The 18,397-nt window shown below is 36.6% G+C and overlaps 1 protein-coding gene across 1 annotated transcript in view; it reads right to left on the bottom strand.

Moving 5' to 3' along the window:
- Positions 1-18,397, bottom strand: part of LOC122803550 (cornifelin-like) — a 537,815-nt gene that overhangs the window by 64,754 nt on the left and 454,664 nt on the right. Inside the window, exon 3 of the mRNA XM_044073203.1 lies at positions 16,240-16,397. Within this exon, the coding sequence (XP_043929138.1) occupies positions 16,240-16,397 (158 nt within the window). The remainder of the gene's footprint in view (positions 1-16,239; positions 16,398-18,397) is intronic.

Here is an 18,397-nt window from a genome sequence, read left to right as displayed (position 1 = left end):
TAGATAGTAATCTCTCCTTTGACAATCATATTGCCAAAGTAGTTAAGAAATCCTTCTATGTGGCCCATCTAATTACTAAAGGGTTCACATCTAGAAATAAAGAGGTTATAGTGCCCCTCTACTCGTCACTCATCAGACCCATCATAGAGTACAATGCCCCATTTGGGATGTACCTCAACAGACACTTCCAACAGCTGGAAAGACCACAAAAGTACCTCACCAAGAGGATTACTGGCCTCAAACATATGTCCTATGCAGCCCGACTGAAAAAACTCTGGCTGTACTCAGTGGCATATTGCTTACTCAGAGGTGATCTCTGCCTAACTGACAAAACCATGTCCAACTCAGAATTGATGGACATGCTCCACCTAAAGAAATCCAAGTCACTGCGAGCCACGTGCTCTAGTGAGCTAAAACTCGCCATAACAATAAATAGAACATGCTGGAGGGATAGATTCCTGTCACGGAGACTCCCCATGCTTTGGAACAAAATTCCAAACTACATTAGGCAGAGCCCCTCACTAACACTCCAAGAGAAACCTTGACAAGTGGATGGGTAATAGAAAATACACCCCTGGGATCACTTCATTGACTCTGCTTGACAGAGGATCAGTTAATTTATCAATGGGGAGGCGAAAGCCAACACACTCTGGCTAGGCTTATAAATGCCCTCAGGCAGATAGCCTAGTACCTACCTATGAACCTATAATCAAGAAAGAGTTTCTCTGGTCAGAGTAACTGGTCACTTTCTACCCGGGTTTTCCTTTCACCCCAGCCCCTCACAACTAAATCCATGCAAAACTCCCTCCATTATTTCTCAAATATGCAACCAAGTCCGTAGCATACCCTGTATCTATACTTATCTATAGATCCATCCAAGAAAATACAGTACCAGATATCTAAAAAAATCTTCATAATACCCCTCTACAAAGGAGGAAATTCTACAGAACCCTCAAATTATAGGCCTACTGCCATATTATCCCCCTTATCCAAGATACTGGAAAAATGTATACATAGACAAATACTAAACCACCTCTTACATGCAAAAATAATTACACCCACACAGCACGGATTCCGACCCTCGCTCAGTACTACCACTGCCCTCCCATCTTTCATACACAACATTGCCCAAGCCAGAGATAATAATAAACTTGTATCAGCTCTGTTCTTTGACCTATCCAAACATTTGATACAGTTTCCCATCCCATCCTCCTAAACAAACTTTCCAACCTACAACTCTCTACCTCCAGTATCTCCTGGTTTAACAGCTACCTCTCAAACAGATATCATTCCATCAGATGGCAAACATCCTTCTCCCTTTTCCATCTTATTAAAACTGTGGTTCCCCAGGGTTCTATCCTGGGCCCCCTACTTTTTAATATATTTACAAATAACCTCCATGTCTCCTGCCCCCACTCTACCTTAATACAGTACACAGACAATGCCAAAATTATTAACACCTCCGACAACATACAAAATCTCCACACTGCCACTCAACAATCTCTGCACCTAGTAAAACAATGGCTAACTGAAAACAACCTGTTTCTCAACCCCAGAAAGAACAGGCTTCTCATTTTCCTACCAAAAAACCTCAATCCAGCTAAAGACAACCTGACCATCTCATCCTTACATAATACAATTATCACCACCGACTAAAACACCAAATTGCTTGGCGTTACTATAGACAATCAATTAAAATTTGACCTAATCTTAAACTGTGTCAAAAATCCAATCAAAAACTAGGTTTTCAATACTGCAACAATAAATATATACCTAACAAATCTAGGCCTATGCTGGCTCAAACATTTATTCTACCATCCCTGCTGTATGCTGCTCCCATACCTCCTAACCTCCAAAATAATCTCTTAATCAAACTAGAAACCACCTATAACAAGATAGCAAGATTCACAGCTAGTAATAGCTACAAATCCCATCATTGTATAGCCCTGAAAAGCTTAAGACGGCCTGAGCTCCCCACATGCTTCAAATATCTCAACTACAAATTGCACACAGCACCCTAAATAGCCCCAACTCCTGCCCTGCCCTTACATCCATAATTACACACTACACACCCAATTGTCACCTCAGAAGCACACAACAAAACCTTCTGCAGGTGACCAAGCCAAACAAAAATATTGGAAAAATACTTTACAGTCATTCAATTGCATACTCATGGAACAAATGTCCATTGCACCCCTGCTCCTGGCCCCTTTCTGGTCAAGACATCATTGGCTTCCCATCCTTTTTCACCCAAGGAAACTACTGGAAAATACCAATACAACCAGACCTAATCACTCTACAGGTTTTTCAGGAAGCCAGGAAGCCTAATACCAGAAAATTATACACAGCCATGTGGAAAAGATTTTCAGTTTGGTATCACAAAAATAGACTGGAACCACTGTTATCTGATGTTCCCACTGTACTTCAGTATCTCTGTAAGATTCTGCATTCTGAGCTTACCTACTCATCAATCAAAGCCCATTTGTCAGCCAACAATGTCTGTTTGCCTCTGGTCAAACTCTTCCTGAAATGAACGTTACACTTTAAGCCTCCAAGAAAACCAATTACTCCACCATGGGATCTTAACTTTGTTCAGGAGAAACTTATTTGCTCCCTTTTCAGCCAGTAGTATCTACCATCCGAAAATCCTGCACATGGAAAACTGTTCTACTGGATCCTACGTCAACTCACAGTGTCTGAACTCCAGGCACTAGTGGCCATTCCTCCCTTTCTTATTTTCCACAAAGACAAGGGTAATTCTTAGGAACAAGCCATCTTTCATGCCTAATGTAGTGAATAACTAGTCCCTCAGTCAGGCCATCCAGGTGACTTTTCGTTCTTTCCCAATCCTCAAAATAAGGTGGAGAATCTTACACTCTCTAGACATTCACAGACAGCCGAGGTACTACCTGGACAAAACAAAGTCTATCAGAAAAACTGACCAACTTTCGGTTTCTTTCATGGATGCCAACTAAAGTCGGCCAGTCTCAAAGCAAACTATTGCATCCTGGATTTTCAAGGCCATTTCTTTCTGCTACTTACAACATGGTAAGTCATCATTGTCTTCCTGCCCTAAAGCATGTTCAACTCGGGCAGTCACCTCCTCTGATACTTTCCAGAACGGTATTGATGTTAGCTCAATCTTTGAAGCTGCCACTTGGTCCTCTGTGCACACCTTCAGCAAGCACTACAAAAAAGGCGCCTTCTCCAGATCCAGGGCTGCCTTCGCCAGATCAGTCCTATCTGGTCTCAACAGTTTATTTTCACACTAGCCATCTAGCACACTTTTCTCTTCTCACTTCAGCTCTGGGAATCACCTATTTGTTATGAATACTGCAACAGTGATTTCAGTCACGATATAGTACATTGTGTAAGATGAATTAAAAACAGTAGGTCAGGCAAACGGCATACACCTCTAAAAACTTTAATACAAAAACAACAAACAGAAGATAAGCACTTTGCATCAACCTAAATGCTTCATCAGATCTAAAACATTTAAAAACAACAAGTGCTTTAAAGCATTAACTCAAACCATGTGATTTGAGCACAGGTTTAAAAGGTATAAAGTCATTTAACCTTTTACCTCTCATGGCTTGTAACAATCATGCATTTAACTTCTGTACATGCAGTATGCGTCCTAATATTGCCCCATCTAGGATTAACATAATCAGGTTCTAAAAGCATGAACTTAAAGACATGGTCAGATCCCTCTTGCATAACATGTTTTGCTAGGGCATTTCTACTATCACATTTATTTATAGAATAGAGATATTCTCTCATACGGTCCCTGAGACAGTGATTAGTCTTGCCAACATAAAATGATTGGCAGACTTCACACACAGCTAAATACACCAGATTACACAATCCACAATCACCATATTTACTAAAATAAGAAATACGAAAAGTATCAGGATGGAAAACTGATTATCAACCCTAATAAACTTACACATGCTGCACCCTTGACAGGGAAACGTCCCAATTTTACTAATAATATGAGCATTAGGAGGCTTCGGTCTGAAGCTCTTATAGCACAGCCTATCTTTAAAGTTCTACCATTTCTAAAAGAAAAATAGGGCTGTGTGCCCCAAATGGCCTTGCACTTTTGATCTACTCCAAAAACATACAATATCGCAAATCGGTTCAACATCATTCGAATAAGTTAGATACATTCTCAATTTATTCCCAGTTCCAATTTCAGTACTCTCAGAATCGTCAGAGCTGTTCTGAAAAAATGGTTTAGTCCTAGTGCTCCTATATGATATAGCACCATACTGTGCCAAATGTACCTCTGTCTCATTATTGCCCCTCTTCATAAAATCTTTTGCCATAGAATTAAAAGAGTCATACATCTCACTGTCTCTAGTATGGAAACGTGCTGATCTAAAGAACTGACCCCTGACAACATTACGTTTAACATGTACAGGATACATGCTCCGTGCATGTAAAATATTATTTTTCTTACAAGTTTTCTTGTATAAGGCTGTATCCAAAAAGCTGTATCCAAACCATTTGCTGATTTAAAAGCTCATACATCCAAAATAGTAATATCAGACTCAGAAGACTCAATGATAAACTTTAAAAAATAGTTGTAGAATGAAAATAACTCAAAAAATCTGACAACATATCCAATGTACCTGCCCAAACAATAAATATGTCATCAACAAAACTACCATAATACAAAACCTTGTCATAAAAACTAATATTATTATTATTATTATTATTATTATTATTATTATTAAAAAAACAAACTTGGACTCCCATTGATACAGAGCCACATTGGCAAAGCTTTTTGCACAATTAGTGCCCGTAGCTACGCCTGTTCGCCGTACATACTCCTCATCCAAGAACAGAAAGGCATTGTTGTCAGGGATAATTTCTAGTAGAGCACAAATAAGATAAACAGATTTGGTATCATACCTTGAGTGTCTAGTTAAGTATAAATGTACATTTATACCACTAGCATTTGGAATACATGTAAACAATGGGGCTACATCCATAGTCATAAAGAAAAATTAATTATTAGCACCTTCAAATGACTTATACCAATCAAATAAGAATCTTAAGAAATGTTTAGTATCACTCAAAATATGAGGAGACTTGTCAACAACATGATGAAGGCACTTTTCAACAAACCTAGAAAGGGTTTACATCACCCAACCACTCCCTGACATGATAGGATGCACTGAAGGGTCAGTAGAATGTTTATGGACTTTAGGAAGCCCATATATTAAGGGGGGCTTAGTTTTTATGACATGGTTTTGTATTATAGTCATTTTGTTGACGACATATTTATTGTTTGGGCAGGTACATTGGATATGTTGTCAGATTTTTTTGAGTTATTTTCATTCTACAACTACTTTTTTAAAAGTTTACCATTGAGTCTTCTGAGTTTGACATTACTATTTTGGATGTATGAGTTTTTAAATCAGCAAATGGTTTGGATACAGCTTTATACAAAAAAACTTGTAAGAAAAATAATATTTTACATGCATGGAGCATGTATCCTGTACATGTTAAATGTAATGTAATGTTATCCTATAGGAGCACTAGGACTAAACCATTTTTTCAGAACAGCTCTGACGATTCTGAGATACTGAAATTAGAACTGGGAATTAATTGAGAATGTGTCTAACTTATTCGAATGATGTTGAACCGATTTGTAGTATTATAAGGAAACATTGGCATGTTTTTGGAGTAGATCAAAGTGTAATGCCATTTGGGGCACACAGCCCTATTTTCCTATTAGAAATGGTAGAACTTTAAAAGATAGGCTGTGCTATAAGAGCTTCGCACCAAAGCCACCTAATGCTCATATTATCAGTAAAATTAGAATGTTTCCCTGTCAAGGGTGCAGCATGTGTAATTTTATTAGGGTTGACAATCAGTTTTTCCATCCTGACACTATTCGTATTTTTTCTTTTAATAAATATGCTGATTGTGGTTCATCTAATCTGGTGTATTTAGCTGTGTGTGAAGTCTGACAATCATTTTATGTTGGCAAGACTAATCACTGTCTCAGGGACCGTATGAGAGAACATCTCTATTCTATAAATAAATGTGATAGTAGAAATGCCCTAGCAAAACATGTTATGTAAGAGGGATCATACCTTTAAGTTTATGCTTTTAGAAACAGATTATGTTAATCCTAGAGGGGGCAATATTAGGATGCATACTGAGTGTATAGAAGTTAAATGGATGATTATGTTATAAGCCACGAGAAGTGTAAGGGGTAATTTATTTTATACCTGTTAAACATGTGCTCAAATCATGAGGTTTGAGTTAATGCTTTAAATGCACATGTTGCTTTTAAATGTTTTAGATCTGATGAAGCATCTAGGTTAATACAAAAGCGCTTATCTTCTGTTTGTTATTTTTTATTTGTCAAACCTGTTTTAAATGCAGAAATCCACCTCATCCCAAAACACATAGCGGGAACATCTCAGCCTTAGCCCACACCACTGGCTGTCACAAGTAGTTATTTAGCATAGGTTCATACGTTCATACATACTTACTAGCCTATTGAACTGTGATGATCTTAAGAAGGCCATCCTTTCATTCTAATGGTAGTTTTTAGCCCTTATATTTTGCATACAAGACAAATGGAGACAGGCATAATGATGTACATTGCATTCATCTGCCTTAATTTATACAAGTGTGACATCACTCAGTCATACTCAGATGACATATCATATAGATAGTGTTGTTTATTAGTGAAGAATTCGACAACTGTAAATCCAAGAAACAAGACTACCTTACTTAAAGCTTGTTTCAAGTAAAACAATGATGGGTAGCCTAACAGTCAGAAACAGTGGAGTGCATGCTTGATTTGTACATAAAGTCATGCCCATTTCAAGAGGAGCTTGTAACTAACGTCTGTCCATCCCAACACAAAAACCCATGTACAGTTCAGTAATATTACAATACAATCAAAGTGCTGGATATTATCATCTATATATAAGTAGCTAACTTCATTCTGTAGCTACCTCACAATGCAGAAAAAATATTTAATGTCTATACTTTGTAAATAATATTTTTAAACTAAGAATAATGCTCACTACACTCTGTTAGCCTGATAATAAACAAGACTTATAAAATACAACAAAAAACCAGGCTTAAATAGTGGGAAGTATACTTGCTGTGTTCAATTCAAGTCAGTCACAAAAGGTAACCAAATGTTCCACAAAAAGAAACGAAGCTGTAACCTACAAACCGCTTTACTTTGCGAACTCTTAATCCAATAAAAAAAGAGTCAAAATCACCATAGAGTGTTCATTCGAACCTACTCATCCACTGGGCAATAGCTTGTAGAAAAAACAAGCAGCCAGCATGTAAAAATAAATCCAAGCGTCCAGTAGAAACCACGTTTATTAAAATAATTAGAACACAGGGCTAGCGCTTTCAACGAATCTTCATCAGGCCACTAACAAACAAACATACTAGCATCCCTTTTATAGCAAAATGCTAGAGTCAACTACTGATGTCACATCCTGTTTGGACATACTGAAGTCAACTCTGATGTCACATCCTGTTATACATAAAATATTTAAACTGACATCACTTTTGTAGTAAAACGCTACAAACAACTCTGATGCCACATCCTACTAAATGTAAAATCTTATAAAATGTTTTAAATTATTTAAAATATTTAAAATATATATGCAGACATTTTGTAAACAGTGTACAATAAAAATGTTCTAAAATAACATTTCACCCTACTTTAACTGCTGCTGCATGTAACATTCAAAATGTTTTACAATAATTTAAATATCTATGTAACCATCTCATAGACAGTATGCAGCAAATAAGGTGTTTCACAATTACATACTATCTTCCTATAAATACTGCACTTATATGCATACTAGTAAGAAAATGGCATGTTTAGTATTTAATAATAAGCGATATAATCCCATTTGAAATACTTGTATGTATAAATACATGTTTAAAATAGGGATCAAATTAATAAAGATATTAATATCTACACATGAGCTATTTAACATAATTATAAATGTGCAAAAATAATCATTCAAAAGACTGCATCTAAAATATGTACAGCGTTTGCTTCTAAATATCATAATATCTGTAACAGCATAAATCATTCAAAACAGATATGTGCACACGCAAAGATGTTGATAACAGCTGATATTATAAACATAAAAATATATGAGACTAAATGTGCAAAATCAGGTGAAATATGTGTGCTGGATGAAAGAGGAACACATGGTATATCAGCATCTTTTATAGCAATTGGCCCCTAATGAGCCTGCAGAGTAAAATACAGAGACAACGATGGAGACAGAAATGGAAAAATGTGAGGTATGAAAATGTTATAAATATAAAAGTAAAACCAGCCAGAAGTTAATAAAGGGTGGCAAAGGGGTGAAAAGCTTCAATGAAGTTTCCTAGCTTTAAGTATAGGTTTGATGGAGACTCTGTCATTGAGGCCTGGGTACAAATCAGCCCTAAGCCTGATGATCCATTTGGCCTCTATCTGTTCCGTGGTGTTAAAAATATCTCCTCTTCTACGAGATAGAACATTGTTTTGAATTACTTGAAACAAAAGCTATGTTGGGTGGATGTATTAATTACATGCCTAGACAGAGCATTTGAAGAACATCTGACTTTGATTTTATATAAGTGTTCCCTAATTAGGTCTTTAAACTTTCTGTCCGTCTTCCCTACATAAACGCAGGGCAGTGTACACAGGTTGCCAGGTACACCACATGGCAGGTCTCACAGTTGGCAGAAACTGTGAAATGAAATTCTTGTCCTGTAATAGGATGATTGAATTTATCAGTTTCTTTAATGAATTTGCAATAATTGCATTTTTGACATTTTTTAGTCATTTTATGATTACTAGTTGTATTTATGTCAAACCTATTCGGACCACATAACATTCTGTGTAAATTCAACTTATTTTATATGTAAATTTTGGTTCTTGGCTCAATATCTCAGAAATAACTGGATCTGTTAGCAAGATGTCCCAATGTTTTCGATATATGCTTTCAATACTATTTACATCTTGTGTAAAATGTATTGGTATTCTGATAACTCCACTGCTAGTTTTGGTGATGCTACTATCATCTCGTTTACTAGAGAAGTAGGGAAAAGCCCTGCCTTCTCTCAATTCACCTATGATACCTAAAGAAGCATCAACTTCTGTTACCGTGTAAGACCTGTCTATAAATTTATTCCTCAAATCTTCTATGCCTGTTTTAAAGCATGAGTCTTCAGAAAACAGCCTAGATACCTTCATGGCTTGACTTTTGACGATGTTACCAAAGACATGCTTAGGATGCATGCTGCTTCGATGGAGAAAGTTATTTCTATAGCAATCCTTCGAAAAACTCAGTGTTAAGTATACCATTTGGTAGTTGTTCAACATATCGTCTAAATAGGGTATGACATCTTTGGAATTAACCATAGAAAATCTTAAAAAATGGTGTCTTGTTTTTTTTTATCATAGAAAGACCTCAATTGTTCTTCATCACCTTTCCAAATAAGGAAGAGGTCATCTACAAACCTAGTGTAGAAAGAAACATTCTGACAAAATTCCTCCATCTGAAATAGAGAAGAAACTTCCCAGTAAGCCATAACCAGGTTGTAGCTATTGGCACAAGAAGTGCCCATAGCTACGCCATCCTCTGAAGATATACTTGACCATTAAACAAGAAAATATTATTTGTTAATACAATTTCCATCAATTCGTGATAACTTCTATCCTTCCTTCGGAGAATGTGCCATCTCTAGTAAGAATCCTACTTATGCTATTGAGTCCCTCATGATTAGGAATAACAGTAAAAAGAGAGTTGACATCAAGTGTCACAAACAATTTATGCTGGAAACCATCACTCACCGAGGTATTCTCATATAGTTTAATTAGGAATTGTTTAGTATCTTTCAGTATGTGTGTATACTTGTCCACTATGGGTCTTAATAAGGATTCTAAATAGATGGAAATCGGCTCGGTGATCCAGCCCTTCCCTGCAACAATTGGCCTCATAGGTGGATCCAAGCCATTTTTGTGAATCTTGGGTATTCCCTGTATAATGGGTATCGTTGGATGTTCCACTACAAGGTATGTGAATAATTCTTGATTAATCTTACCCTCATTCAACATAACATTTAATCTACTAGAAACATCTGATATGATCCTATTCACTCTTCTATCATTGATTTTCAAATAAAAGACAGAATCATCCAGCATATTACACATTTTATCAATATAAAACTCCATATCCATAATAACTACAGGACCACCTTTGTCGGCTGGTCTTATCATAATGGTCCTATCATCTTTCAGGCCATTAAGTATACTAAACAATTCCTACTTAAACTATATGAGAATACCTCGGTGAGTGATGGTTTCCAGCATAAATTGTTTGTGACACTTGATGTCAACTCTCTTTTTACTGTTATTCCTAATCATGAGGGACTCAATAGCATAAGTAGGATTCTTACTAGAGATGGCACATTCTCCGAAGGAAGGATAGAAGTTATCACGGAATTGATGGAAATTGTATTAACAAATAATATTTTCTTGTTTAATGGTCAAGTATATCTTCAGAGGGATGGTAGCTATGGGCACTTCTTGTGCCAATAGCTACGCCAAACCTGGTTATGGCTTACTGGGAAGTTTCTTCTCTATTTCAGATGGAGGAATTTTGTCAGAATGTTTCTTTCTACACTAGGTTTGTAGATGACCTCTTCCTTATTTGGAAAGGTGATGAAGAACAATTGAGGTCTTTCTATGATAAAATAAATCAAGACACCAGTTTTTAAGATTTTCTATGGTTAATTCCAAAGATGTCATACCCTATTTAGACGATATGTTGAACAACTACCAAATGGTATACTTAACACTGGAGTTTTTTGAAAGGATTGCTATAGAAATAACTTTCTCCATCTAAGCAGCATGCATCCTAAGCATGTCTTTGGTAACATCGTCAAAAGTCAAGCCATGAGGGTATCTAGGCTGTTTTCTGAAGACTCATGCTTTAAAACAGGCATAGAAGATTTGAGGAATAAATTTATAGACAGGTCTTACACGGTAACAGAAGTTGATGCTTCTTTAGGTATCATAGGTGAATTGAGAGAAGGCAGGGCTTTTCCCTACTACTTCTCTAGTAAACGAGATGATAGTAGCATCACCAAAACTAGCAGTGGAGTTATCAGAATACCGATACATTTTACACAAGATGTAAATAGTATTGAAAGCATATATCGAAAACATTGGGACATCTTGCTAACAGATCCAGTTATTTCTGAGATATTGAGCCAAGAACCAAAATTTACATATAAAAATAAGTTGAATTTACACAGAATGTTATGTGGTCCGAATAGGTTTGACATAAATACAACTAGTAATCATAAAATGACTAAAAAATGTCAAAAATGCAATTATTGCAAATTCATTAAAGAAACTGATAAATTCAATCATCCTATTACAGGACAAGAATTTCATTTCACAGTTTCTGCCAACTGTGAGACCTGCCATGTGGTGTACCTGGCAACCTGTGTACACTGCCCTGCTTTATGTAGGGAAGACGGACAGAAAGTTTAAAGACCGAATTAGGGAACACTTATATAAAATCAAAGTCAGATGTTCTTCAAATGCTCTGTCTAGGCATGTAATTAATACATCTACCCAACATAGCTTTTGTTTCAAGTAATTCAAAACAATGTTCTATCTCGTAGAAGAGGAGATATTTTTAACACCACGGAACAGATAGAGGCCAAATGGATCATCAGGCTTAGGGCTGATTTGTACCCAGGCCTCAATGACAGAGTCTCCATCAAACCTATACTTAAAGCTAGGAAACTTCATTGAAGCTTTTCACCCCTTTGCCACCCTTTATTAACTTCTGGCTGGTTTTACTTTTATATTTATAACATTTTCATACTTGATATTTTTCCATTTCTGTCTCCATCGTTGTCTCTGTATTTTACTCTGCAGGCTCATTAGGGGCCAATTGCTATAAAAGATGCTGATATACCATGTGTTCCTCTTTCATCCAGCACACATATTTCACCTGATTTTGCACATTTAGTCTCATATTTTTATGTTTATAATATCAGCTGTTATTAACATCTTTGCGTGTGCACATATCTGTTTTGAATGATTTATGCTGTTACAGATATTATGATATTTAGAAGCAAACGCTGTACATATTTTAGATGCAGTCTTTTGAATGATCATTTTTGTACAGTTATAATTATGCTAAATAGCTCATGTGTAGATATTAATATCTTTATTAATTTGATCCCTATTTTAAACATGTATTTATACATACAAGTATTTCAAATGGGATTATATCGCTTATTATTAAATACTAAACATGCGTGCCATTTTTCTTACTAGTATGCATATAAGTGCAGTATTTATAGGAAGATAGTATGTAATTGTGAAACACCTTATTTGCTGCATACTGTCTATGAGATGGTTACATAGATATTTAAATTATTGTAAAACATTTTGAATGTTACATGCAGCAGCAGTTAAAGTAGGGTGAAATGTTATTTTAGAACATTTCTTTTGTACACTGTTTACAAAATGTCTGCATATATATTTTAAATATTTTAAATAATTTAAAACATTTTATAAGATTTTACATTTAGTAGGATGTGGCATCAGAGTTGTTTGTAGCGTTTTACTACAAAAAGTGATGTCAGTTTAAATATTTTATGTATAACAGGATGTGACATCAGAGTTGACTTCAGTATGTCCAAACAGGATGTGACATCAGTAGTTGACTCTAGCATTTTGCTATAAAAGGGATGCTAGTATGTTTGTTTGTTAGTGGCCTGATGAAGATTCGCTGAAAGCGCTAGCCCTGTGTTCTAATTATTTTAATAAACGTGGTTTCTACTGGACGCTTGGATTTATTTTTACATGCTGGCTGCTTGTTTTTTCTACAAGCTATTGCCCAGTGGATGAGTAGGTTCGAATGAACACTCTATGGTGATTTTGACTCTTTTTTTATTGGATTAAGAGTTCGCAAAGTAAAGCGGTTTGTAGGTTACAGCTTCGTTTCTTTTTGTGGAACATTTGGTTACCTTTTGTGACTGACTTGAATTGAACACAGCAAGTATACTTCCCACTATTTAAGCCTGTTTTTTTGTTGTATTTTATAAATATTTTTAAACTGTTCCTAGATGTGAACTTCTTCTTCTTCTTTTGGCTGTTCCTGTTAGGGGTTGCCACAGTAGATAATCTGTTTCCATTTCTTCCTGTCCTTTGCATCTTGCTCTGTCACACCAACCACCTGCATGTCCTCTCTCACCACATCCATAAACCTTATCTTAGGCCTTCCTCTTTTCCTCTTACCTGGCAGCTTCATCCTTACCATCCTTTTCCCAATATACCCAGCATCCCTCCTCAGTACATGTCCAAACCAACACAATCTCGCCTCTCTGACCTTGTCTCCAAACCGTCCAACCAGAGCTGACCCTCTAATATACTGATTCCTAATCCTGTCCATCCTTGTCACATCCAATGCAAATTCTTAACACTTCCACCTCCAGCTCTGACTCCTGTCTTTTTATCAATGCCACCGTCTCCAACCCATATAACATATCTGGTCTCACTACCCTCTTGTAGACCTTCCCTTTCACTCTTACTGGTACTCATCTGTCACAAATCACTTCTGACACTCTTCTCCTCCCACTCCACCCTGCCTGCACTCTCTTCTTCACCTCTCTTCCACACTCACCATTACTCTGAACTGTTGATCCCAAGTACTTAAACTCATCCACCTTCGCCAGCTCTACTCCCTGCATCCTCACCATTCCTCTATCCTCCCTCTCATTCACACACATATATTCTGTCTTAGTCCTGCTGACCTTCATTCCTCTCCTCTCTAGAGCATATCTCCGCCTCTCCAGGGTATCCATAACCTGTTCCCTACTCTCACTACAGATCATAATGTCATCCGCAAACATCATAGTCCATGGGGCCTCCTATCTATCTATCTATATATATGGGCACACTACATAATTTCAAAATATTATATGTATTTCGAAATTATATACCCGAATCTGAAAATCACGAATCCTCAGAAGTACAAAATTCAAAATCCCGAAGCTCGGAGATGTTGAATTAGCACTTCTGGTGGTGGGGTGTGTGAAAGGATGGGTGGAAGTTTAGGTAAGTATGTATATGTAAGTGTGTTGGTTAGGGGCTTTAGTGTGTGTCAGTGTGTGTTATGACTGGGATGTGTGTGTGTGTGTGTGTGTGTGTGTGTGTGTGTGTGTGTGTGTGTGTGTGTGTGTGTGTGTGTGTGTGTGAGACTGTAAAATGTGTGGGTGTGAGTTTCCTTTGTGTGTCTGTTTGTGCGATCTCAGAGTTAGTATATTTAAGTAGGGGGGTGTGGAGGGGCTTGCCCCCCTGCTTATCAGTAGTGTAGGATTATCTGTTTGATTGTGGGGGCAAGTTGTGTGCATGTGTCTGCGTGTGCTGTATGTGTAGTGTACATTCCGCATTTGAAATTTTGCGGTTATGGGATTTCAGGATTTAGTTTTTTCGGCTATGTAAGTTCGAAATACTGAAATTCGGGATTTCAGTATTTTGAAATTATGTAGTGGATCCATATATATATATATATATATATATATATATATATATATATATATATATATATATATATATATATATATATATACATATATATATATATATATATATATACACACACACACACACACACACACACACACACACACACACACACATATATATATATATATATGGTTCCACTTCATATCATCGAATTATCATTTAAATTTCAAATCATCAAGACCAACGTTGAAAACTCATTTAATCGAAAACTCATATCATCGAATCTCAAATCATTGAAAACTATGAAGCAACTACAAATAACATTCCACAAAGTTTCTACTACATTTATGCAGGGGGGCAAGCCACCCTGCACCCCCACCATGTGGGAGGCTCCACCCCCACACCCCCCGTAAATAAATATACCAACTCCAAGGTCGCAGTACAGTGGGGGAAAAAGGTAATTTCCTAATCCCACTGTAGTGCAACCTTGGAGTTGGTATATTTAATTATGGGGGGTGTGGGGGGCTGGAGTGTGCAGGGGGGCTTGTCCCCCTGCATAAACATAGTAAACAGTGTCTGGGATGTTATTTTTAGTTACTTTACAATTTTCAATGATTTGAGATTCGATGAAATTAGTTTTCGATGAAATGAGTTTGACGATTTGATCTCGATGATTTGAAATTCGATGAAATGATAATTCGATGATATGAAGTGGAACCATATGGCTCTACTTCTAAATTTTGAAGTTTCAAAACTTCAAATTTCTTATGGTAGAGACCGTAAGATTGAAGTTTTGACACTTCAAACTATTTAAATGGAGATCGCCATACACAGTGGAATGGTATATTTACTGTTTTCCTTGCTGTAGTGCGATCTTGGAGTTGGTATATTTAATTAGCAGGGGCTGTTGGGGATGCAGGGGGGATTGCCCCTGCAAAAATGTAAAAAAAAAAAAAAAAAAAATTAAAATAAAAAGATTTTCTTGTTTTTATTTTTTTATTGAAATTTCAAAGTTTCAAAACTTTGATCTTACTGTCTCAAAAGTCTAGGTTTTGAAACTTTGAAAGTTAGAAGTAGAACTATATATATATATATATATATATATATATATATATATATATATATATATATATATATATGTAGACAGAGAGAGAGAGAGAGAGAGAGAGCACACATGCCTACACACACACACACACACACACACACACACATACACACACACACACACACACACACACACACACACACACACACACACACACACACACACACACAGACGTATGCATGCAAACAGATGCGTGTGCATGCATTCACACAAACACACACTTACACCAGGATTTTAAATGTGACCATGTCAGATATTACTGAAATTATCTGAGATAATATTTCCTGCCACAGACTTTATTACGTTTGCTACACAAATAGGAATTCTGTGATACAGCATTACATTATTAGTCTCACTTTACGAGATTAGAATTCTGTGGCATGTAAATAGTGGCCTATAGCAAATGATCACTCTTAAGGCCATCTGTGGGATCTAAACAGTGGCACATAACACTACTTCTGATTTCCTTTGAGAGAAAGACTCACTCAGACAGAGGTCCTTATAAATATGGAATGGAGATTCCATAAATCTTGGACAAACCACAGCTGATGAATAAAATTAAGGAAAAGCAGTCCCTTACCTTTATTCGATATCTCTCTCTAGCAGCGACACGAATAGACAGGGATACGGCTGGGATATGACCACTGGTGTAATCCAGTAACGGTAGGCAAAGGCACTCACCAAACCTGTCCGCTGTACTACATGCAAAGCATGGCAAACACCAGAATGCACAACAACCTGAAATTAAACCAAATTTCTGAGCTCAGTAGTGGAGTTACAGAAAGTAATCAGTTGTATTTCTGCACAGAACAAACCATTGCAAATAATTCAGCACAAAACAGTCAGTAGTAATCCTGTAGCAAATCATCATTTGTAATTCTGCACAAAAACAATCACTAGCAATTCCATACTAAACCCTGTGTAGTAACACTGCACAAAGCAATTAGTAGTGACTCCATACCACACCAGCAGCACTAGTCCTCACATTTTTTTTTAATTTTTATTGTTGCATATGTAATAATGCTTTACAATAATACCACTTAACATACACATTTCCACCTATAATGTTCCTTCTACATTTGTCTGCCATATTCTGCAACGTATTTGCCATAGCACATGTATCACAAATATCCGACATTTACATTTTATTACAATAGAACATTTTTTTCATTTCTACTCACTCTCACCTAATGCACAACCATAACACCCCTCATAATTTGACCTGTATCATTCTTTCCTCAAATGCCCTCCCTTACACATTTCATGCTGCATTAAGTACCATATAAGGGATTCAGTGTTCTCTGCTTCCTTGCTTCTCGACTGTTCTGAAGGTTCCTTCCATTACAGCACAGCTGATTGTATTTCTGGTAATACCTTTACTTGTACTGGTGCTACCATTCCTAATCGACTACAGCTACAACCTCGCATGTTTCATCACTCTCTAATGTCTCTTTGCTTGATCTGTCTAGTCATTACCGAACAATCCATCCTAATACCTGCTTGTCACCTATTGTGTACACCCATATCCTGGCTCCTCATTCTGTATAAACTTCCTGCCCCCCACCCCCCTCCAAGTCTTAGCGGCGATCCTTCTCACATCCACAGCGATCAGTTTAAGTTCTGGTCTTTCATTTACAGGTTACTTCTCGTTACGCACCTCAGAAAGGCGTAACTCATATCAATCTGGTATCTTCTTCTTGCCCACTAGTGTACTCAGGAAGTATCTTGTCCACTTCCACGTAGTACAGACTCCAAATTTTTTTTCATAAAATTAAACCTACCTCATAATTCACTATTTCTCCTACTGTATCTTCATGCTTAACCTTGTTCTTCTGCCTGCTCTTTTGTTTACTAAGTCTAAGAAAATCCTGTTATCAGGTGGCACGATGCCAGGGTAACCCTATGGGCTAGGCTTGTAAAGGCTCCAGGGCCATTAGCCTAGTACACACCTATGAACCTATAATAGCTAATCTCCATTCTGTAAATTATATTTCTCTTTTAGAACTGGAAATGATAGCCATTCATCTCTTAAATCCCTCACTAATGCTGATAAATATTCAATATTAATTCTCAACTAAACCATTGCTAGTAATTCTGTACAAAATAATAAACAATAATTCTATATACAGCAAACCATCAGTACTTAATCACATATAAAAAACATAACCATTTGTCCAGTATCAAAATTAAAGCAATCATTAATAATGATGTACAAAACAAATTATCAAAAAGTAATCTAGTAGAAAACAACCACTAGTACTATTCAAACAAAAAAGAGACACCTGTAGTGATCCACATTATCCAGTAAAAACTCACCAGCAACAGTTCCACTCAAAGCAGTTATTAAGAATGCTGCACATCACAGATTATCAGAAGTAATCCAGCTGAAAACAAGCACAGTGGTAATCTGATACAAATCATGCCATTTTAATAACTGTATACAGCAAATATGTAGCAATCCAGTATATAACAGCTCATCGCTAATAACACGATGCAAAACATATAATTAAATTGTTAGCAATCCTCTACAAAATAAATAATCCTTAGTAATCCAGAATAACAATAATTAGCAAAACCCCAGTCATAAGTGACCTAGTAGAAAAACACACATAACAGAAAATACGCGCAGACAGCACCCAAAAGTATCCTGGCATATGAACTTACCAATACTTATAATTTACCTAGCTAAAATTATCCTACAAAATATCTCATTTGCTTATGAAGAAAACAAGACGAGT

The sequence above is a fragment of the Protopterus annectens genome, chromosome 5.part1 (assembly GCF_019279795.1).
Source record: "Protopterus annectens isolate FY-2018-M chromosome 5.part1, PAN1.0, whole genome shotgun sequence".
Taxonomy (NCBI): domain Eukaryota; kingdom Metazoa; phylum Chordata; order Ceratodontiformes; family Protopteridae; genus Protopterus; species Protopterus annectens.
This window is presented reverse-complemented; position numbering and strand designations above follow the sequence as displayed.